The 24,645-nt window shown below is 39.1% G+C and overlaps 1 protein-coding gene across 2 annotated transcripts in view; it reads left to right on the plus strand.

Moving 5' to 3' along the window:
• Positions 1-186: 186 nt before the first annotated feature.
• The window catches only part of Scfd1 (sec1 family domain containing 1), a 68,509-nt gene continuing 44,050 nt past the window's right edge, over positions 187-24,645 (plus strand). Inside the window, exons 1-10 of one of the 2 annotated variants that reach the window (XM_028757434.1) lie at positions 187-303; positions 5,778-5,848; positions 8,110-8,198; positions 9,923-10,013; positions 11,155-11,277; positions 13,329-13,416; positions 14,954-15,043; positions 17,582-17,637; positions 18,460-18,545; positions 20,849-20,948. In XM_028757434.1, coding sequence (XP_028613267.1) covers positions 252-303; positions 5,778-5,848; positions 8,110-8,198; positions 9,923-10,013; positions 11,155-11,277; positions 13,329-13,416; positions 14,954-15,043; positions 17,582-17,637; positions 18,460-18,545; positions 20,849-20,948 — 846 coding nt within the window. In that variant the 5' untranslated portion in view covers positions 187-251. The remainder of the gene's footprint in view (positions 304-5,777; positions 5,849-8,109; positions 8,199-9,922; positions 10,014-11,154; positions 11,278-13,328; positions 13,417-14,953; positions 15,044-17,581; positions 17,638-18,459; positions 18,546-20,848; positions 20,949-24,645) is intronic. The other variant, XM_028757435.1, reaches the window with a different exon arrangement.

Here is a 24,645-nt window from a genome sequence, read left to right on the forward strand (position 1 = left end):
GAATCAATTAGATTCTAAGCGCTACACCTCTTAGCCCTGAGAAGCAGGTTAAGAGTAGCGATCTCAGGAGGCTTCCTCCGATTGGTCGGAAACGCTGCTGGGAAATAGGGAAACACCAATGTCTGGGGCTGAAGGGGCGGGCCGGGGCTGAGGGGGCGGGTCCGCTACCTCGACCTGCCCCCTGGTTCTGCTTCCGGCGCGGGAGGTCGGGCCACGTCATCTTCGGGCTCCCAGTGCCAGCCGGGCAGTGGATGGTGGGAAGCAAGATGGCGGCCCCGCCCAGCATTCGGGAGAGGCAAACAGGTACTCGGTATTTCCTTCTCTCCAGTTTGTGCCTGAGCAGCGGCCTCTCTCATCATCTCTGGGTTGTTCGTACAGCTCGGAGTTGAGCTTCGAGAGCTGCTCCACTTTGAGGTTGTGGGGAAGAGATGGCTATAGCTTCACAGGCTTTGCCTGTGGTACAGGAGGTTTAAGTAGGCTGGTTGCTACAGTGCTGGCTACTTATCTTTTAATTACAGAGTTTCAGAAGGCCGTCACGGCAAGGGTTGGCAGCTGGTGTTTTCTTTTCTAATTGTCACTTAACGAGGTCTATAGGTTTGTTGTAGATCAAGTCTCCCAGGTTGGTTTGGTTTTCACTTTCAGTTTTAGTTTTTGTTTTTAAACCTGTTTTTGACACTTTAGCCATTATTACAAAATCTGAGTATTCTTTTCAGAGCTCCTTTATGCCGCATTCTTTGGACCCGTATTGGTAGAAGCTGAAGAAAAATGCCAGGTGATAATGATTTCCTTCTTCAGCTTGCTGGAAGGGACTTCAGAATGTCCATAAAAATTAATTTAGCAGCGTCCTATTTCAACTGTTCGACAGATAGTAATCTTAAAATGTATAATAGTTGTATCTTAAGTAAAACATATTTGCACACCCATTTATAAAGCAAAATAAATTTAAGGATACATATTCCTTTGGTTTTAGTTTTTTTTCATGTGAGATACACCTGTTTTTCCTTATTTTGAGTAAACAACTCTAGTAACTTGGTGTATGTATATTGGCCCCAAAATAATTTATTTATTTATACACATATATGTATATCATATATAAGTGTGATATGTATAAATCATAAATGATTTACATATGTATGCAATACTGCTTGTCTAGAAACTTCCAAAGAGAATAGAAATAGGCCATAAGCCATAAAGAATTTTAATTATCTTGAATGTGTGCTTGTTTGTTACAGACAATACAACATAGCAGTAGAATTTCAATGGCCGGATTCCTTCCCTTGTCTTAAAAAAAAGAATGATAGATTTGAATGAAGCATACTGAACAGAAACCATACTAAATTGTACATTTCTCAGTAGGTAATTTAGTAAAACTGGTCATGGTAAAGCATAACTTAAATATGGTAAATATGATTTGAGAATGCTTGATAATTAATTTTATTTGCAAGCAAATAGAAGCCTAGCTTCTCTTAGAAGTTTGGGTACAGTATCTTAATAAAACTAAGTGAACTAGATTTTACTACCCATTAGTAAAACTGTCCTGATGAAAGGGAGCCTTTTTTAAAGTTTAATTTATACAACAGTATATTTTAATATGCAGACATTGTAAAACTGCACTGAGAATTTATCATTAGTTTAGGTAGTTTCTGTTATCTCTATTTTACAGCTGAAGAAACTAAAGTACAAAGGTGTTGACTAGCATGCTTATGTCTTGGTTTGTCTCCCTGTAGTACCTCCGTCACCTCAAATGCCACCTTTGTGAAAGATTCATGAATTACTTTTCTTCTCTTTCCTGTCTAACATTCAACAGTCGGAGTAAGCTGTTTCCGCCTGTTATTCAGTGTTACATGGCCCAAATCAATTACTTTTTCCTCTTGTGATTTCATCTGGCCTCTTAGCTTTCAGTATTATATACTGATGACTTGGTCTTCTGTTGCTGTGAAGAGACGTCATGAACATGACAACTCTTATAAAGGAAAGCATTAATTGAGGCTTGCTTACAGTTTCAAAGGTTTAGTTCATTATCATCATGGTAGGGAGAACGTTGGCCTGCAGGCAGACATGATGTCAGAGAAGTAGCTAATAGTTGTTCACCCAGATCCACAGATAGCAAGGAGAGAGAGTCCGGGCTTGGAAAGGGCTTTTTGAAACTTCAAACCCCACCTCTAGTGACACACTTCCTCCAACAAGGCTACACATCCTAATGCTTTCAAATAGAGCCACTCCCTGGTGACCAAGTCGTTAGATCTCTAAGTCTAGGGGGACCATTCTCATTCAAACCACCACAGCTGGTGAGTCCCATGGCTACATGGCTAGTGTAGACGTCTATTCTGAAATCAGGCCACTTGGTATCATTAATGAAAGCTTCTTTCTTATGGTTCCTCATGCAAAACTCCATGTGGTTTTTCTTTTCTTACTTTAACTCAATTCAGATTTATCAGTAAATCATGCCAGTTTTACTCTGAAACTGTCCAGTACCTGTTGCTATCCCCAACACCATCTCCTTGAATTTCTGCAATAAAGTTTCTATCTGTGCTGTTCGTTTTACAACCTTGTTCCCTTTCATTCATTCGCAGAATGCACCCATACTAAGCATGACACACATTTGTGTAAAACCTTTTGATAGCTTCTTGTTTTGACTATGATGAAGGAAATCCGTCTCCAAGTTCACACATAAACTGGTCTCTGCTTTACTGGATCACTTTGTTACTTTGTTACCTTTCCTCAAACTCCACACCTGGATCCCCCACCCACCCCCACCTCCATTTGTTTCCTCTCTGTAGACTCTCCTTTCATAGTAATTTATGTGGCTCACTTCCTCTAGGCCTTTACTCAAATGTGCATTTCTCAGGAGACCTTCCTAATCACTATTTCACATTGGATCTCACCTCACTTTTCTCCTTTCCTGTTCCCATTGTTTTTCCACAGCATTTATCATGATCCCATACATCCTAGGTCTTACTTAATTTGTAAATGACCTTTGTCCCTTGACAATAATGAAAACTACGTGAGGACAGGTAGTTTTTATTTGGTTTGTTTTCCTTCATGTGATGCCCTATAGTTAGGGCAGTATCTAGTACGTAGTAAACACTCAGTAAACATTTGCTGAATGAATGAATAAGTGAGCAAACAGTACATATAAATGACAGTGTTTACTCAGTGAATGAGTGAAGATATTTTTCTGGGTAATGGTGAAGTTAACCAGGTGTAAAACTGTAGGGTAATATATTTAGAGCCCATAAAGGAAATTAGTTTATTGTTTCCATTAGAATCAGTGATTCATAGAGTGCTAAGCTCTGGTCAAGTAGAATTACATACTTTTACCACTCTTTAAACATACACTATATGCTTTATTAACAAATTACTTGTATCAAAACATCTTTGAACAAGTTAGCCAAGGCTTGGAGTTGGAGACGCTTTCCTAGTTGAACCAGAACAATGTGAGATGGTCTGCTGGAACTGTCTTTCATGGTGAGATGAGCTAACGTCTATTAACTCTGGAGAATACCACATGCCAGCTTACATGGCAGCCAGGCTGCGGTTCTTCCTGCTTGTCATTGAGTCAAGAATATGATCAGCTTCTAGAAACAGGGTTTCCTTGTGTCTTCAGTGCCTGGGTGTGGGAGGAGAACACCACTGAAAGCAGTCTGAATCCAGGAGAACTGGGTTTGTGCTAGTCATGTGTATTTATAGAATTCTATGACCTCTGTCACTCTTTGAAGTAGGCATAAGTTGTTGATAATGTGTATACTGTAGTACCAGCATTTTCAGGGAAAATAAATATAGGTTGGGCTAGCAATATGGCTCATCAGGTAAAGGTACTTGCCACCAGATTGATGACCTGAGTTTGATCCCTAGGACCTACATGGTAGAAGAAGAGAACCAACCCCCACAAATTGTCTCATGGTCTCCACGTGTGTGGAATGACATAAGTGCATGCACACAGGTACACACAATAAGTGTAAAAAATAAAAACAGTCATGTACACATATAAATATCCTCCTTTACTTAGCTCTCTGTATCCATGGTTTCGCATCTGCGGATTCAGACAACTGCAAATCAAAATGATTATAAGTAAAATGTGTCTATACTAAATGTGTACGGACATTTTTCTTGTCATTGTTCCTTAATGAAGTACAACAACCTGTCATTTACATTGTTTTAGGTATTAATAGCTAATCTGCTATGGCTTAAGGGAGTTCCCCTAGGTTATGTGCAAATACTATAGTGGTTTAGTTTTTAAAATATCAGAGATTTATTATTAAATGTGAAGGATTTGAGCATCCCAGGCATTGTAGTATCTAAAAGAGGTTCTGAAGTGGACGGCTGAGGTGTGCCGAGGCGCAGTCTTCTCAAGGATGGTGCTGAGCAGCATTCTCACCTGCCTACCCTGACCTGTGTTTAGTAACAGTTCTTCCGATGTGTGGCTGGGCTGTAAGGGCGTTTGTGTATTGGATAGTGCTATATTTGTAGTTTGGGTTGTTGATTATTCCGTATTACCTAATGTCCAAATGCATTTAAAAATCAAAGTAGCCTAGCATGGTCACACATGTCTTTGATCCCAACACTCAGGAGTCAGAGGAAGGCAGATCTCTGAGTTTGAGGACACCCTGGTGTACATAGTTACAGGGCAACCAGAACTGTATAGTAAAACCTTGTCTGAAATAAAATAATAAAGTAGATTTGAAGGAAGTCACTCTTACATCACCTGATGTGTACATTTTCTTGAATGCTTGGCTGTCTCAGTTTCAAGTGTTTGCATGCAGGAAGTCATATGTCTAATCTTCAGCACCACATAAAAACCAGGGGCTGTGGTAGTGCATGCCTGTCAGTTACCCCAGCAGTTAGAAAGTAGAGGCAAGAACATTAGAAATTCTAGGTCATTGTCAGCTACACAAGGAACTTGAGACTGTCTTAATACAACTGTATTGGAAAAAGGAAAAAGTCCCACAGTCACGTGCACACATAGAGAAGCAGCGCCAGCCAACATAGCAGATTTTCATTTTCCTTAGAAAAAAAATTTTTTAATCTACTGTGGTTTAAACAGGTGAGCAATAAAACCCACACGATCCTATAACCTGTAAAGCATGGCTGCTGTGGTTTTTCAAAGTGGATGACTTCAGCTACCAGTTGTCTTCTACATTATGAAGTCTCATTTTTTCCAAGGATTATAAAATAATGAAGTTGTGTAACCTTTCAGTGGGTTTATTGGCTGTGAAATATACTCTTAACTAAAAAAATAGACCTATAATGGATCTCCATATGAAACAGTTAAGCCTGCCATAGATAGTCTTTGTTTTATAAAGGTTTTCTTCATCAGTAAGCAGTTAGCTACTAAGGCTGTTGTGAGATATGAGAAAGCAGTTTCTTTTGGTGTCTGTGTAAAAGGCACTATGGGATTGTCAGGGGAAACACACGTGTTTTTTCAGGAGCGTGGGGTTTTTGTTTGTCATTTTAGTTTCCCACAATGTCAAGGATCAAACTCATGTGTCTGGGCAAATACTATCCCCTGAGCTATCCCCCAGGCCCCAGAGAGCTTTGTCCTATTTAGTTTTCACTACTTTTGGGACAGGTGCCTTGTTTTGTTTTGCTTTGTTTTGTTTTTTTAGCTCCCAAACAGATGCCAGTTATCTGTTGGTGAAATTATCTTAAAGATCTGACCCAAGTTTTTACACATCTAGTCATTTCTTTAGTCAGTTTTGTTAGCATTTATGCATTTTGTTTATGGTGAGAAAAATCCAAAGGCCTACTATAAATAACTGATGCAAACTTATTTTCAGTGGCTCTGAAGCGGATGCTGAATTTCAATGTACCTCATGTTAAAAACAGTACTGGAGAACCAGTATGGAAGGTAAGGGCTACTCTAGTGGGAACTGTGGGCTTTTTCTTAGCACTAAAATGATAGGAATTGGAAGAAATTTCTTGAAAATATAAAACCAGTAGTCTATTTTTAATAACAATTATTGAATATTTAATTTATTATTACTTACGCAATATAGCTGTTTACATAGCATGTGTAATCTACAAGAGGATCATACAGGATACATGCTAAGCTCTGTCATTTTGTAGAAAGGACTTGAGTGTCCAAGAACTTGGTACCTTGGCAGGTCCTGGACTCAAACCCATGAATACCTAGGAACTACTCTGTATGTTCCCCCTGGCTATACATGTATAGTTGTAATAATGTTTACTTGTAAGTTAAGTACAGAAGAAATTACCAATTGTAACTAAATGCCAGCATCACTGCTCCTGTGATTTCGAGGCACTGTAAAGTAAAACAAATGCTACTGGAAAGTAAGCATTATGGTAGCGTGGCAGGAGATCTGATAACAGCCAGCACTGGGTGACTAAAGAGTGGGGAGAATCGTTGAACAGGAGATTGTTCATGCTGTGGGCAGTATAGAGCAGAACTGCAGGAGGCTTTGGCAGAGTGGGATAGGACATAGGAAACTTCTTCGTGCTACTCTCAGTGGAGTCATTGTGGGTTGCTTATTACTGTAATTTTCCATTTAATATTTTCTGACCCTGGTTGTTTAGAGATAACTGAGGCTGCAGAAGTAGAAACTGCAGATAAGGGACTATTATATATTTAAGGCTTAGAGAGGAGTTTTTGAAAGATTAAGCACCTTTTAGAGCCACAGCAGACTTTAGCTTCTCTAAAGAAATTCCTGGCATTTAAGAATAACATTTAATAACAATAGCAGAATTCATCTCACCTCAATCACAGTTTTCTTCTCCATAAAGAATCACTAAGACAGTTGTGAAAAACAGCCCTTGAAGGTGTCACTCACTAGCCCAAGCTCTATAGCTAATAGTGAGGTGGCAGGCTGAGATAGAGTTATGGTTTAGGTTTTGGATATTTGTTTTATTTGGGGGTTTTCATTAGTTTTTGTCATAGTGTTAAGACATTGTCTTGGACTGTAGCTCAGGTTGACCTCAAATCACTGCAGTCCTGCCTCAGCCCCTGAGTGCTCCATTGCCAGTGTGAGCCACTGCATCTGGGTTAGGGACTTAATGTTTTACAACACTCTCTAGTTTACCTAAACTGCTTAAATTTCTAAATTTTCTTTATAGTGTTGGAACTTGTTAAATTTTGGGCTTTTACTTATCTATCTATTCATGTATGTATGTATGTATGTATGTATGTGTGTGTGTGTGTGTTTTCCTTGCATATGTGTGCACTATGTGAGTGCCTGGTGCTTATAGCCGCCAGAGAAGGGAGTTGGATCCTGTCTTAGTTAGAGTATCTATTGCTTTGACAAAACTCCATGACCAAAAAGGAGAGGGTTTATTTGAATTCCACTTCCACATTGCTCGATCATTATTGAAGGAAGTCAGGTGAGGAACTCAGGCAGGGCAGGCTCCTCGAGGCAGGAGCTGTTTGAGAAGCTGTGGAGAGGTGCTGCTTATTGGCTTGCTTCATTGCTTCACATCGCTTGCTCACCCTGCTTCCTTACAGCATGGCACAACCGCCCAGGGATGGCACCACCCACCATGGGCCAGGCCATTCCCCATTGATCACCAGTTGAAAAATGGAAGCATTCCCTCATCTGAGGCTTCTTCCTCTCTGATGACTCCAGCTTGTGTCAAGTTATTCCAAAGAACCAGCCAGTACAGCTACCCTCTACCTGAATTATCAGATGGTTGTGAACTGCCATGTGGGTGCTGGGAATCAAACCTGGGTCCTCTGAAGAGCAGGCAGTGCTCTTACTACAGAACCATCTGTCCAGCCCCTTAGTTTAGTTTGAAAGGGGCTAAATTTTTATCTCATCTGTACATGTTCTTAGAAAGGATATTTATAGACTAGGAAAAAACAAGTATGAATTTGTTCTAAGTTCTTTATTAAAGGTTAAAGACTTTATAGTCTGACTTTTAAACTTAGAATATTTTTATAAGAAGCTTCTAAAAGTGTTGCTTTACTTAACCCTAACTGATAATGTTCTAAATAGTTTATAAGTATATGGATGGGCATTTGAGTAGTAGAGGAAATACTAAACTGAACATGGATAAGAATTCAATATAATGATTACTAAATATAATTAACTTACCTTAATGTGGATTCTCAGTCGGTTGTTATTAATAATGATGTTTAAATAAACCACTTTTTTAAAGGTACTCATTTATGACAGATTTGGCCAAGATATCATCTCGCCTCTGCTGTCTGTGAAGGAGCTGAGAGACTTGGGCATCACTCTGCATCTGTGAGTTTTAACAGACTTAAAGTCAAACTTTTAAACATTGTTTGCAGAGAAAATTAAAGTTAGGTTATAGAGCCTGTGTAACCTTGAGGCTTAAACATAGTCTCACTTTGATCTATATAATTTCAGTATTCAAGTATTTTTTTTTCCGTTTTCCATTAGACATGCTTGATCTTTGAAGAAAAAGAATTAGTGCTCCTTGGCACTCTTCAATCTCTAAAAGGATTTTGTCTAATTTAAGTGTACTTTTAAAAAGCTATAAATTAGTTTGTCAGTAACGTGAGCATGTTAAGTGACTACATGAAATAATGGCCTTCATTCTTTGCTTTCTTGACTCATAAGCATGCAGCCTCTTTATGTTACCAGTGGACAGACTGTAGTGTAGAAAACTAACATAGAAAACTATGATTGCCACATGGTTGGATAACTGGTTGATGACAGAGCTGTGGTCATGCTGTCTGTCTAATGGCTCGTAGTGGCAGTGACAAGTACAGTTGAGATCTAACTCCATACTGGCATAAGGGTAAGAAGACAGACTGCCTGCCAGTTTGCAAGTAGAGGAAGCAAAACAATACCATCACCAGATGGACCAGCTTATAGCCATGGATGATCCCTGATAGCCTGGCCTCTGCATGAATAAACTTCAGAAAATTTAGCCTCTGCAACAACCTAGTTTAGACCACTTTGAAGGAAGTAGTAACTACTAGTTTCTAGAAATGCAGCTATACCAGGTAGACGGTTGGGCAGAGAGCACACAAAGAACACAGCCTATGGCTGCCATTACACACTTCTCATTGTGAGTAGTGACGTCTGGACAGACGGGAGTTACTAAATGCATCACGACCAGCAGCATCAGCCCCTGTCCTTCTTGTTGATTACAGGCATGACTGAAGAGTTCTATACCTAGAATGCTAGCCATAGTTTATATTATAAGCATGATAACCAATACATCGCCATGACACATGGATTTTCTTCTGTGAAATGGAGATAATTAGGTGAAATTATTCCCTGAATCACCAAGAGAAGTGGTGAGCATGTCGTGTTTGAGGTTATCCGATGGTCTCCTGTGCGTTCAGTTAGGACCCTGTGCGTTCAGTTAGGATGCAGCAGACTGATGTAGATAGGGTTGGGAGTGGAGCTCAGCTGTACAGATGTGTGCTCGGCAAGTGCAAGTCCCTGCTTTCCACCCACAGCCTCATGCAGAAAGTGCAGAGCAACAGAAGGGTCTCCGTGTTAGACTGTGAGGAAGCTCTGCTTACTTTTCATTTCTAAATGCCTAATCCATGTGTGCTTCACTTCTTACACTCCCTCCACAGGGCCAGCCCTGCTTTCCTGGTTTCCGTCCACCACCCTCTCCATGTATTTCTGTGAAAGTTGACATTGACTTTGAATGCATAGTTGTTCTTCCAGGAGGATGGTGGTAAAAGAGAATGTCTGGCCATAGGAGGAAATACTAAAGACCTTAAAAATGGGGGAGAAATGAAAATAAACAGAAGTGAGCCTACAAATACATATGAGGAATGCCAACAGTGTGGGTTTTTTTTTGTTTTGTAATTTTCCTTTCTAAGGTAAGGACCAGATTAACTAAGTGACTAATAGCAATAGGAGTGTTAAGAACACTAGTCGCTGAGCTACAAACTTCTAGTTTGAGAACTATTCTTTCAAACTGTCTCTTTAAAAGTACCTGAGGGGAGATGTGAACTGTTGTTGTTCTTTCTGTTTTCCAGCCTTCTGCACTCAGACCGAGATCCAATTCCAGATGTTCCTGCAGTGTACTTTGTGATGCCAACCGAAGAAAATATTGACAGACTGTGCCAGGTGATAAGTGGATTTTATCTGGAACTTGAAATTACCTGCTTGTTTGAATATCAGGGCAGACTTTTCTTTAAAAACAAAAACCCCCAAAGAACATAGATGTTCATTATGGAGAATATAAATTCCTTTGCCAGTTTCCACTTTGAGTTTTGATACTGTCTTTTAGTTTTAGTAGACTAGATTTCTAATTTTTGGCTGGAGAAGCATTATATCAGTAATCCTAAGTCTGGCGTAGTGGAGCCTGCCTCCAATCCCAGCACTAGGGTTGATGCAAGAGGACTGATGGTTGGAAGACTGGCTACACGACAGATTTTGAGGCCCATAGGTGCTGCATCGTTAGAGCATATCTCAAAACAGTAACAGATTTGAAAATAGAAAGCCTAAGAGGATCTCATGTAGCCCAGGCTGGCCTTGAACTCACCATGTAGCTGGAGATGACCTTGAGTCCCTTACCCTGCACCCTCCACCACGGGAGGACGCACTCGACCCCTACCTAACTCTCCTGTATCACTGATAAGTAGGAGGGTCACCTTAATCATTGAGTTGTCAGCATACTTGTTTTCTTTCTTTTTTGAAACAGGGACTTACAGCCTCCAATTTATAATCCTTTGTGTTGCTGCCTGATGTTGGGATTAAAGGCATGTACTATCAAGTCCAGCATCTTAGAGTTCTTTGTATGCTAGACACTTATCAGGGTTTTTTTTGTTTGTTTTGGTTTGGTTTTTGGTTTTTAGAGACAAGGTTTCTCTGTATAGTCCTGGCTGTCCTGGAACTCACTCTGTAGACCAGGCTGGCCTCGAACTCAGAAATCCACCTGCCTCTGCCTCCCAAGTGCTGGGATTGAAGGCATACGCCACCACTGCCTGGCTACTTATCAGGTATATGATAGTATTTTTATGCATTCTATAGACAGCCAGTTCGTGCTTTTGATGTCCTGACACCCCAAGTCCATGCTTTCTTTTATAAGTTTTAGGGTTCTGGCTCTGTCATTACTTTGTTCTTACGGAGTACATTTTTGTCATTTATATATCCCGTCTTTTAAACGTGTGTCACACATGCTCCAAAGCCTGGCTTTTAGTTTTAAGAGCTTTTTTTCATGGGCATCCTTTCTACTGTAAGAGTTATACATTGATTATATTTCTAGGACCTTCGAAATCAGCTCTATGAGTCCTATTATTTAAATTTTATTTCTGCAATTTCAAGAAGTAAACTGGAAGACATTGCAAATGCAGCATTGGCCGCTAGTGCAGTCTCACAGGTTACCAAGGTAAGAGGCACTTGATCAAGAGCATTGCTAATGTACAACTCAGCAGTGTCTGAAAGCTCCCAGTTGTTCACATCTAACCAAAACAACCTAGGAGTTTAGACGTTCTCCTTGAAAACATAGTCATTGATTGTCTTTAACTTAAGCTAGGAAAAATAAGGCAGACTAGAAGAACTTACAACTTGCTGACTTATGTGATAGATTCAAAGTAGATGTATATTTATTTCCGGCCGAGAGTCATGGGATCCTTGTAGCTCATTTTAGAAATAATTTGAAAGGTTGTTGTACATTATTTGTGATCATATTGACATTGCTTTATCTGTACTCACTACAGTAAGTCACTGGATCCTCCAACTCTTCCCTTATTTAGGAAAGCAGATCTAAAGAGACCACAGAGTATACTATAAGGATAAAAATGTACAATAGGCCAGCATCCTAGTGACATCTTAGCCAGTGACACTTCAGCTACAGGCACTCTCAGATCAATCCCAGCTCCACCCTGTGTTATGTGTGCCTCTAGAATTTTGAAAGGCCAGCAATTGTTGTAAGGACTGTATAGAGAGGAAAGACGATGCATGCACACACCCTCACTGCATCTTAGACTTAGATATAGCCCATTGCTACTTGTAAGTAGCTTTTAAGTTAAGGATTCTTCTTGTGTGTGTGTGTGTGTGTGTGTGTGTGTGTGTGTGTGTGTTGTCGCTTTGAAATTCTCATTAATTTCACATAAGCATAGAAATTGTTCTCAATTTGTTGAACTAAATTTAATATCATTCAGATAGTTCTTTTAGAATACTTTAAAATTTTTTACTTATGTGTATGTGTTTATGTATGTACACATGTTGGGGTCAGAGGAGAGTGTCAGAGTCTCTGGAGCTGGAGTTACGAGCAGCTATGAGCTTGTAACACTACCTGATGTGGGTGCTGGAAAACTAACTCTGGTTAAGCAGTTCTCCTCTGGGAAAACAATTTGGTCTCTGATCCACTCCGCCTGTCCAACCCCTGGTAGTGTTAAAATTTGTAGTTATTAATTTATAGATGTCATGGTGCAGAGACAGCTACTGTGTGGTTGTTAAGAACATGAGATTACAGAGTAGAGAACTGTAACTTATAGTTTTCCCTCAAAGGAATGTCTTATTCCCGTCACAGCCACAGTTTTACTTTCTGTATCTTTTTAAATTTTGTTTTTTGAAAATATTACTTTGTATTGCCCCAAATTTGTTTTCATTCTTTTAAAAATATTTTTGTTTTGTTTTTGTTTTTATTATTCTTAACCTCTTTAAAAGATGCATATTTTATTTATGTGTCTGTGTGTATGAGTGTATGCCACATGTGTGTAGGTGCAAGTGGAGACCAGAAGAGGGCTGGACTTAAAGATTTGTAATCTACTACACATGGGGGCTTGGCACTAAACCCAGGATCTCAGGGTGAGCAAGCAAACACTCTTAACCACTGAGCTATTTCTCCAGCTCCTGTTTTTCTTTTTTATTTATTTATTTTTATTATTTTATTTTTTTAAATTTAATTAATTTTTTTCATGTGAGTACACTGCCGGTGTCTTTAGACACACCAGAAGAGGGCATCGGATCCCATTACACATGGTTGCCACCATGTGGTTGCTGGGAATTGAACTCAGGACCTCTGGAAGAGCAGTCAGTGCTCTTAACTGCTGAGCCATCTCTCCAGCACCCAGCTCCTGTTTTTTTTTTGTTGTTGTTGCTTTTTTTTTTTCTTTTTGTTTTTTGAGACAGGGTTTCTCTGTGTAGCCCTGGCTCCCTGGAACTCGCTCTGTAGACCAGGCTGGCCTCAAACTCAGAAATCCACCTGCCTCTGCCTCCCAAGTGCTGGGATTAAAGGCATGGGCCACCACTGCCTGGCTCCAATTCCTGTTTTTAACTCTTTATATTTGTACAGGTAGGCATCCTGCCACTTGGTATAGTTTTTAATTGTTATTTATATTTAATTATAATTTCCTATTTTTGCCATTTGATGATCCAGCCAAACTAAATTTTTTACTATAGCTATATTGTAAAATTGTTTTTGTTTGTTTCTAGGTTTTTGACCAGTATCTCAATTTTATTACTTTGGAAGATGACTTGTTTGTATTATGTAATCAAAATAAGGAGCTTGTTTCATATCGTGGTATGTAAAAACATAAAGTTTACAAGTCATTGTAATAGTTGACAAAATAGCAGTGTATCTTAAAGTACACAAAACACAAGCCTCAGATTAAAGTATGTTATAGATAAATAAGACATAATAAATTTGGTTTGTAATTCAGTTAAGTGCGAGTTTTCTGGCCTGCTTGAAGTCCCCACAACGGCTTGCACAAGCGATGCACTCCTGCTGAGTAAGACAGTATCTCCATGCAGGACAGTTAGTTATCTTGTACCTTGACCCTAGGCAAAAGTAACATACTTTACTTCTGTATTTATTTAAATTCTGGTCCAGATTGTGAAAACAAAAGACAACATTCTCTTGGCTTCATTGAGATTGCTAATACATTTTCTTATTGAAATTAGAGGAAAAATTCTGTTTAGGAGACATGGTCTTGTTTTGTAGCCTGAGCTGGCTTCAAACTTGGGATCCTCCTGCCTCAGCCTTCCAAAGGCTTTCAGATATCAGCACTGCCATCCTGGGCTCACCTGAGATTTTTTTTTTTATGTCAGTTGTTATTCACAAACATCTATTTACAGTTTGTTGGTTTTTCAGACTAATTAGCACCTAACCTAGCTTCCCATAAGCCTTTAAACTTAGAAATTTTATTTATAAATCTAATAAAAATGAAAACAAGCATCTTTAATTTTTTTCTTGGCTGATTCTATTGACCCGCAAGTTTCTTCTCCATCTTGCCTGTCAAGCTGAGCTAGGACACTTCGCTCTAAGTTCCAGCAGGCACTCTCCATAGCGTTTATAAATTTGGTACAGTCTTTTTTTTTTCTTTTTTTTTTTTTTTAAAGCAATTCAGTCAGTCCAAGCAAATTTATAAGCCTGTTAAACAAAACTGACAAATGTTAAGTAATTTTAAAAAAATAACTAAACTTGTAATAAATTTGAAGTTCCCTAAGTATTCAAATACTTTCACAGTGACACTTGGGGTAAAATTTATAGTCCTGTCTTTTTACTTCTACTTTTTAATGGATCGATGACACGTTTACCCAATAAAGCAACCACGTCTTGTCTCAGTCAAATGGAGATCATCTGAGACAAGGAAACTTGATGTTACCAGTCGGGTTTGATTCCTGATGAGCAGTTTGCAACTGCTGAGGTCGCTTCCTCTTCCTAGATGTGGAGCTGGAGTGTAGACCCAAGGGCTGTGCTTCTGAGGAAGTTTGACCCGTGCCAGATGATTGGCAGAATGACCCAGAGTTCATGTTCATCAGGTGTTTCCCATGCTGCCTGTTTCCATCTGGCCTGACTGGATGACAGTCAGGAACACCTCAGTGAAAGCAGATTTCCTTGGATTTGGCACTGCCTGGGGAAATGATTGTTTTTATCTTCTCTGTTTGGACACACTTTCCTTAGGTACTTTGATATGTCCAGTTAGTTTATGCTTTCCTCATATGCTGATCATGTTATATATTGGTTTTGTAACTCAGGTTAGTAACTATATATTGTGTACATATGCAAGCTTAATAAAGATGTAAATTTTGATTGCTTATTTTTTCCTCTATCTTAGCCATTAATAGGCCAGATATCACAGACACAGAAATGGAAACTGTTATGGACACTATTGTTGACAGCCTCTTCTGCTTTTTTGTTACATTAGGTAAGCTTTTAAATCTATCTGTTCCTTCAAAGAAACTAATTATTTAACAACTCATTTTGACATGTTACACACTCCAATTTTTTTTTTTAAGAAAGGGTCTTACTGGCTGGCCTTGAACTTACAGAGATGAGCCTGCCTCTACCTCCCAAGTGCTGAGATTAACAATATGTGCTATGGTATCTGGCTACAATGTTATTTTAACCTGTCTGAATGTAGAGAGGTTCCCTAAAGTTGAGATAAAGCATGTGTTCTATAATATTAAAATAAAATATAGTAACAACATACAGCTGTTCCATGTGAGATAGCCTTCAGATTTGTTTGTCTTTTGAGGTGAGTTCTCATAAGCTCAGGCTAGCCTCCCATGTGCTGAGATGACAGATACAAATCACTATACCCAGCTCAGCAGACCTTTGAGTTAACTCCTTAGATATCATGGGTAGTTTCAGCTCCTTAATGTACTGTTTAAGTGGTTTGTCAATGGTTCCAGCCTGTTGTTGACTGTTTTCTAGCTGTCTTTAGTTTCTATCATAAAAGCTTTCAAACATACTTCTGAATAGAAAGTATGAGTTCTTTCTGAGTAGAAAGAACTACCATACTTCTGCGCATGGTAGGTTTTAAGGCAAGTGTAAGAGCTTCCAGAAAGCACTGAACTTAACATAAAATGGTAACCTGCATCATCTATTCAAGTTAACATTTCACTGAATTATCTAAAGTTACTTAGGTTACATTGAATTTACTATCTAGACTATGATTTTATACTTTAGTCTTAGATCTTACAGAAAAGTAATTGCAATTTAGATTTTATACCTACCTAAAACCTCTTGAATAAGATAACCCTCACGGATTAATAAACTCTATTACTAAATATTAATAAACTTCGACAAGTGGAAATAAAAGAGAAACTATTCGAAGCATATATGGGGCTTAGATATATGAGGAGAATTTGTACACATTCTTGGGCTCCTCCCTTTCAGAGATTCCTTCTCCAATTTTACATCTTAGCCTCACACTCAGATCTTTGGTTTCTGGCCCAGTAGGTCCCCTTATTTTCAGTCTGTTATTTCTCTGCTGCCACATGTCTCCATTTTTCAAGAGTTCTGTCTCCGTCTAGTGTTTTGCCTGTGTTCTCACTACTCTCCAGTGGACTTGGGTGTTAGTTGGCTGATGGGCTGATTCCAGGGCTATACTAGGTAAGCACTGGAGTACAGTGCTGCATCTTCAGCCTTTGTGTTTGCTGTCTTCCCTGGTAAGAACACTGTAGGTGTATCACCTGTAGTTATAAACAGGCATGTTACCTCTCTGTCTGCTGTCGTGTACTCTCTTGCTTTTTACCTGTCGTTCTGCTCATGGCATGCATGAGCATTGTTACTGTTACTAGCACAAGTCATAGTAATAGTAGTAGTTACATTTTAAAACAGTAGATTAGAACAGAGATGTACAAAAAATAATATCTAGTGTTTTCCTTACATATACTACATAGAAGGTAGAAAATAGTCTGATGATGTCATCGGTTTGTTATTGTTGCTGTTTGCTTGTTTTCAGAGACAGGGTCTTTCTGTGTAGCTTGAGCTCATCTTGAATCTCCATTAGCCTGCCCTGCTTCTGAGTTCTGGGATCGCAACCTCCGTGTCCAGATGGCTATCTATGTATTTTATTTTCCCTTTTGCTATTTTTGGTTGGGGATGATTCTTTTAAGGTACAGGATCTCATATATAGCACAGCTTAGCTGGTCTTGAAGTTTCTTATCTCAGCTTTCCCAAGGGCTGGGATTATAGATGTGTGCCACCATGCCTAGAATTTATACATTTCAAGTATCATTTGAACATTTTATAACAAGCATGTATAATGTAGCCCATCAGAAGAAGGCTTTTAAAATTAATAGTATTGTACATTTTCACTTGAAAGTAAGTATGCTTTCCTCTGGAAAAGCAAGTGCTGTGATTGCGGCATGAACACAGTGCTTCATTGACAAACGTTCATCAACATACTTCACGGTTTTCTGTCTGAGGTTTAGCCTTTGATGAATCATTTACTGCATCATAAAGAAAGATACTAGGAGGTTCAGAGAGTCGATGTGATTGTGGAAAGAGACATTTGGGATCACTTCACATTAGTGAAGACTATGCTTGCTCTTACCATTTAAGTTGGTATTACAAAAGGATTACAGTCATTTAAATTATTTTTTAAAGTAGTCGCAAACTGTTGTAGTCCCTAAGCACTTTTTATTCTTTCATTTTGAAATAAAGTAACTGCTGTGACTGGAGGGTAAAGTTATCCTTTGAACTACGTAAGGAGGTCGGAATGCTGATTAGTCCATCCCCTGAAAATGCTAGTCCCACTGATCAGCTCCATAGAAAAGGATTCCTCTGCAGGCTGTTTACTTCTTAAGGAGAGGTTAATTTCTGAAACCTTGTTTTCACTCTTGAGATGTTTAAGTCCTTTTGTGTCAGGCATGAAGTCGTATGTGTCATGACATCTGCTAAAGCATGCATTTTAGCTAAGAGCTGAGGTCATCACTCATACTTCTTACTAACACAGGTGCTGTTCCCATCATCCGATGCTCACGAGGAACGGCAGCAGAGATGGTGGCGGTGGTGAGTTTTCGTCTCTGAGCACAAACACTGCTGTATGAATTGCTCTCTCACAAGGGCAGCCGATGTCTCTGTCAAGGACTCTGGCTACTTGTGTTGTACGTGAAGTAACAATGACAGAGACTTGGTTATTTTGAGATTACTGCCAAAATAGAAGGCCCTTTGTGAATGTGTCTGCAGTAGAGTAAAACTGTCAGTTCCATGTGCTTGTCTTAATCTTCACTGCATTTTGTGACATGCACTTTTATGTATTTTTACACTTACCTTTCCCCAAATTATTCCATATTCAGCTTTTTATTAGCAAGTGCTTATTAACAATATACATTTTTAATATTCATGTTGAATTGAAGAGAATTTCCTTTAAAGATTAAAAGGAGGATTAGGGAAACCAAAGTATTTCTTTTTTTAAAAAAAGTGTACATGGCCCAGAAAGACAGTGTAACACACTGGCTGCTGTGTGGGCTCGGCTGCCCGAGTGAGCCCTGGTGGGGACCGCCTCCCTCACACGCTCCGTCTCAGAGCTGAGCTTTCTGTAGCCTGCTCTTCCTTTAGTCTCACCCATCCAGATGAGCCTTCTTTATTTCAGTTATACTGCAGAGTGCTCGCTACTGATACCAGACTTGAAACACATTTTTTTAAAATTGATTTTCTTAAATACAAGTTATAATGGTAATGAGATAATTAAAATGCTAAAATATTTAGGTTTTAGAATTACCACTTTGTAAAGAAAATGCAGACTTCTTGATTATATAACTAAAACACATTGAATCACCTATATAGTGTTATAAGAAAGTATTAATAGTTCATCTAAAATTTGATTTTCAGAAACTAGATAAAAAACTTCGGGAAAATCTAAGAGATGCAAGAAACAGCCTTTTTACTGGTGATCCACTTGGAACTGGCCAGTTCAGGTATTTATTTGCGTCTTGAGTACAAACAAGAGTTAATGTACTTGAAAATAAAATAAGAGTTTTTGTTTTCTTTTCCTTGTATGATAAGAATTCTTTTAATCGTTAGAGAACTAATTCTTACTTTTTGATCTGACATTAGAATCAAGGTTTTGACTTAAATTGAAGCATAGGTACCATACAGAAATTATCTTCTTTTGGTAGAAATGTCTCTGTATGTTTCCATCCATAGAATGCTTTCTCTTGGCATGGCTTTCAAGCTTCAAAGCATCTTTTTTTTCAGCTATGAGTAGTCTTCTTGGTGTTGAACAGGAATGCTCTTGTTCCCACTTTCACTTTGAGATACTAATACCTAGCAAGCTGTTTCTGTCACTTAGCATAAGCAAGTAATGCCAAAGATACTGACTTCTGAGTTTCTATCAAGTAGGAATATTAAAAACCCATGTATAGGCAAGTGCATTTTGATTTTTTTGTTTTCTTTTGTTTTTTGTTTCTCTTTGTTTTATAGCCCTGGCTGTCCTAGAACTCGCTCTGTAGACCAAACTGGCCTGAGATCTGCCTGCCTGTTTCCCACATGGTGGGATTAAAAGTGTGTGCCACTACCACTTGGCCTGAATTTTGATTCTTAACAGAAGTAAACATTATTGACGTAAAGAAATAAACTCATGGAAATGTCTAAGAATTATTAAGAGGAGAGAGTTTTGTCAAGTGACTTCTTACCAACAGTTCTGATGAATTAGTAAAGCCTGTGGGGCAGGAGTTATGTCTGGAAATAACATTGACTTTTCAGATACTCTAACTGTGAGGGCTTCTTACCTGTGAACAGCTCCCAGTGGCCTTGTGTTTAGTTATTTGGCCATACCAACTCCCACACCGTTGTCTGTCCTCCTTGGCTCTCCTTGCTGCTCTGCAGTATCATTACTACTGTTTCTCATTGAGTGGAAACACCGGTTCTCGCTGGTTGGTTTTCACACCTTACCTAATAGTCTCCTTTTTACCACGATGTATTATGTACCCTAAGAACCAATAAAAGGGTGCTATTTTATTTAGTTGGATAAACTTTAAAAATTTGATCTCATCGCAATATTATAACATTTTATCATAATTTGTTGAATATATTTCAAATTATTTTAATTAGCAATTTGTTGGATAGGTGTGAAATGTGTTTAAATCCAACCATAGTCTAGTGCTTATCAACTATCTTGACTCAGCTGCCCACAGGCGTGCCGTGTTTAATAGTCTTAACCAAGTGTATGCTTCTGGAATCTAGTGGTGTGTAGTGTAGCATATCTAGAAGCATCTTGTAATGCTAAACGTATCATGCACAGGACAAACCATAATGAGCAAATTACATAGGCTCAAATGTTAGTAGTGCCACAGTTAAGAAACCGTGCCATAAGTCATCTTCCTCTCTTTCCACATCCTCTGGGATAATAAAACTGTAGTCTAGTGACGTTATTCCTGATATTTAGCCTTGAGTCAGTGCACTTAGGAAAGCCCACTGACCTATGCCTGTGGGGTGAGAAGGTACTGATGTGGTCCTTGCACAGGGAGACCTGTATAGCTAGTGTGACCAGGTAGAGGGGACTGTGAAGGTGGCATGCAGAACGGGGATGCCTCTAGGGAACATCACTAGCACTTACTAACACCTGGCAAGCAGACTCTGTGCCTCTGTTTTTTTTCTTGACCTAAATTGTGATACTGGAATAAAGTAGCTTGTGAAATGGCATGGCCCTGTCACTAAGTGAGCGGTCACTGCTGTGTGTCACTAAATGAGCAGTCACTGCTGTGGCAAGTGTCACTAAGTGAGCGGTCACTGCTGTAGCAAGTATCTTCACTTTTCATATCATAATGTGATAGAGTTCTTTAATGCCCTTCTTACAAAGCTGCTTTCTTGAATTTGTGTTTATACTTGTAGGAAAAAATGTAATTTTAAAATATGAAACTATCAAACATTTGGATAAATTTATGTGATTCTACTGTTTTCCCCAAATTGAGCAATACCTATTCCTTTTTTGTTTTTTTGTTTTTTAAAATATGCACTTTATGTCAGAGAAGCAATTTCTTTGACTATTAAAAATATTCTGTAAATGTGTTTCTATAGATCTCCTTTAAGAAATTCTTCTGAGACTTAAAAATATAGTATTAAATATTGGTTCATGATCATAACTGACTGTAGTAGAAATGTTGTTATACAGTTTTAATATCAGCTGTTCATATCAAAATGATACGCTGGAAAGTACTAGAAAGTTTTAAATATGTACATTGCTGTCAAGTTTATATAATGCTTTGATGTACATTTGCAGCTTCCAAAGGCCTTTATTAGTCCTTGTCGACAGAAACATTGATTTGGCAACACCTTTACACCACACATGGACATACCAAGCGCTGGTACATGATGTGCTGGTAAGAGACTAAATGTAGCACTTCTTATTGAAATGTGATAAATTCAGTAGTTGCCTTAATTCTAAATGAGCATTGTGGCTATAGACACGAAGTTAAGAGGAATAAAACTGAAAAATATGGATAGACTAATAGTGATACAGATGCCCGAGAAGTTTGTAGTTGTGGATTTATGGTTAGCAGCATTATTGACAGTGATGGGAAGGAAACAGTGAAGGAAATAATCAGCCGTATTGTTTCATGCTAAGTATGTAAAATTTAAAATTGAAATCATTTCCCTTAGAGAGCAAAACTATTTTTTTTCCTTTTCTCTAGGATTCAGATAAACTTCATTTAATGGTAAAAAGGAACAATATTTTCATGTTGTCTAATGTTTTTTGAAGCAATTTTAATTACATGCTTAAAAATTTGTATGCCTGTGTTCATATTCATCAGCTAAATGTTTCTTTTGTAATGTATAGAAATAAAGCACAGCGCCAGTCTTCAAAGGCAATGTAAAGAAAATATATGCCAAAATAATTTCTTTAACAACACTAGTAACGTCACAGTAGTCTCCATTTTATAAACAGAAAAGCTGAGAAGCAAGAGAGTTTTCCAAGCATAGTGCACATTTCAGTCATCCCAGTGCCCTGGGACCTGTGGCAGAAAGATAACCTGGAGGTTACCATAGCCTTAGGTGAGACCCTGCCTGGGAGAGTTCAAAGAATCTCAGCCCAGAACATTGGCTCTAAAACAAGCCTTCTAGTTTACCGACTTCCAGGACTATAACAGCATCACAAAGATGGAAGAAACTATGCCAGTGACTCTTGGAAAACTGTCAAGGAAATACTAGTGACTATCCTTTCAGTACAGAAGCAAGGAACCAACAAGAGCCTTAGAAGTAAGCATGAAGCATAGCTTACGAGGCCAGAGGAAGCTGGAATGAATGAGTGGATATTTTGGACCTAGGCTTTGACAACTACACAACAACACAAGTACTGCTGTTTCCCTGAAGCTGCTTTCTAGGAAGAAGAGACAGGCAATAAACAGAGGAAACAAAACCTTCAGGTAGAAAAGGTACTCTAGAATGAAGTGCTGAGGAACAGGACTGAGATTTTAAAACCAGACAGACCTCACTTGTAAAATGACAGGTAAGGAAGATGCACAGGAGATAAATTATAAATCGTGTAGCCAACTGGGGACAGAGTACTCTAGGTAGGAAGGTTCCAGTGTTTGAAGAACGGAAGGGTTGCATACTAGCCACAGTTAGGTAGCAGGGAGAAGGAAATAAGGTTATGTAGAACGTAACAGCAATGTAACATAGTATATGGGCTCATGCCACACACCAAGACAGATTGAAATGAGTTTAAGGTAGATGGCAAAGAAAAACAGTTCCTATTTTTTTCCTGCCTAGAGAGTTGGGAAAGGAGAGCAATTGCTGGAAGGATACTTGTGAGGTCCAGAAAGATGAGAGAAATGACCCCATTTTTGTGACCCAGTGGGAATGATGAAGACACTTAATGATGCAGGGGATAAGACTACCCAGCAGGGGGCAACAGTGAGTCAGAGGCCGTAGCATTAACGTTTGGACCATTTGTTGTGCAGACCTCAGGGACATCCTAAGATGGTTGGCAACATCCCTAACCTTGATCAATCCTCAAAGTTTCTTTGCACCACACCAAATGTATCCTGGGGAAAAGAGGTAGAACGGGGTAATGTTTGCCTCAAATTGAGAGCAATTATTACTGACTAGTGAAGTGAGTTTCAACACTGGAGTAGGTTTAGGGAGGAGGGGTAAGCCAGTTTGGAGATAGCAAAAAGAAGACAGACAGTCCCAGGTCCAGAGCTGTGTGAAGCTGAAAGAAAATTATCTCATGCTGAAAGAGGTAGCCCTTAGGAGTTCAATTAGAGAACAAAACCACAGATGTTTACAGATATATTCAGAATGCCTTTTCTCAGTGACTGAGTTTCAGAGATTGTAACAGCAGGATTTTCAGACCTGAGTGCAAATGGGGGCTGAGATCCAGTGGTGGAGAGGCGTACACAAGGGGCGTGGTGAGCATCCAGTCATGCTTTGTCAGTAGCCCTCCGCCTGTGTCAAGGGACCCAGGGCTCTAAGGGTCTGAGCAAAGCACGCCATCTAGGGATCATCTCTCCTGTTTGTGGCAGTGTAGAAACCATCTAGAGCACTGAGATATCTTGTGGCCCATCCTTCCTTCTTTCCTTCCTTCCCTCCTTCCTTCCTCCCTTCCCTTTCTGTTTTTGTTTTCTTTTTGTTTTGTTTTGCTTTGTTTTGTTTTTGAGACAGGGTTTCTCTGTGTAGTCCTGGCTGTCCTCAAACTCAGAGATACATCTACCTCTCCTTAAAGGCATGTGCCACCACCACTGGGCTAGGATCCTTTCTAATTGCTACATTTAAAGATTATTGGGTTCCTTGACTCTCCTAGATATAGGAAATTGAAATATAAAATCCTATACATGTGGGAAGGAAGGCATATGTACATAATTTCAACAGAAAAGATTAATATTGAGTCCTTGTCAGAAGACAGGAACATAGAACTGACCAAGGCTAACACTGGTCGCTTGTGATGAAGTCAGAGTGAGGGATGGAAGTTTGCATGTTACTCAGTACACTCACTCACCTCCCACTCTGTCGAGTCAGACCGCACTCTGTATTGTTATTTAATTAGTAAAAGCTTAAGACAAAGCAAACGCAGTGGCTCCCAAAGTCACTTTAGAGCTAGAGGCAGAGAGGACGGAGTGGAGGCCAGGTTATTTTTCCTAATTGTCTTGCAGCCTCACAGAGGTTTGATGACCTACTTCTGCTACTTTTTTTTTTTTTTTTTAGTTCTGCTACTTTTAATGCAGTTTTTAAATTTCTATTTGCTGTTGTGTTTTTTGAGACAGATTCTCACATCATAGCCATGGCTGATCGGCTCACCTCACCGCGGCCCTCCTGCCGCTGCTGCAGATCATAACTGTGCCATTATTATTACTTTAAGCTCAAGGATGGTTTTATTAATTTAAAAAGAAAACCTCTGGGGAATGTGGGCTGTAAATCTTGACAGCGTTCAGGGAAGGATTGAGGAGAGGACTAAAGCCCTGCCGTGAGAGTTAAGCTGGCATGCACCAGTCACGTGATGGGAGCCCATGTACCCGCCAAAGTGCCCCCGGCACCTGCTAGTGTCCATAGGGAGACAGAAGAGGAGACCGTCAGAACTGAGAAAGAGAAGGAAGACCCAGCCTAACAGTGGTTTTAGGGACCTGCACTTACTGATTTTTTTTTTTTTTTAAAGCTACTTACTTTGGAATTTTCAGTTTTCAGAAGTCTTCATAATACCCTTTGTTTCCACAAGATGGAGTAAAGCATCTACTTTGGTAACAAGATTGACTTGATTTTATATATGTATATATACATATATATATCATTTATGTTGGCCTGAAAAATCTAAATCACTGATAATTATTTCTATATTAGATCTGGGAAACAACTATAATAATTGAGACAGCTTTTCTGTGTGTCAGAATGGTTAGTTTTTAAATTTAAATGGAAACTATACTCTTCAGACAAAAAAGTTTGCAACAGCCTTCTCCTTTTTTTGATTAGATAGTCAGAGGCTTTCAGTGTGCTTCAGCCTTGGGTGGGCAGATATGACTGTCCACCAAGGGAGAATGCTTGCCCTTGGTCAGTAGTCGACACATTTCAGCTTGGTAGCTTTGC

This window comes from Grammomys surdaster, unplaced genomic scaffold, assembly GCF_004785775.1.
Source record: "Grammomys surdaster isolate TR1022 unplaced genomic scaffold, NIH_TR_1.0 126163, whole genome shotgun sequence".
Lineage (NCBI taxonomy): Eukaryota > Metazoa > Chordata > Mammalia > Rodentia > Muridae > Grammomys > Grammomys surdaster.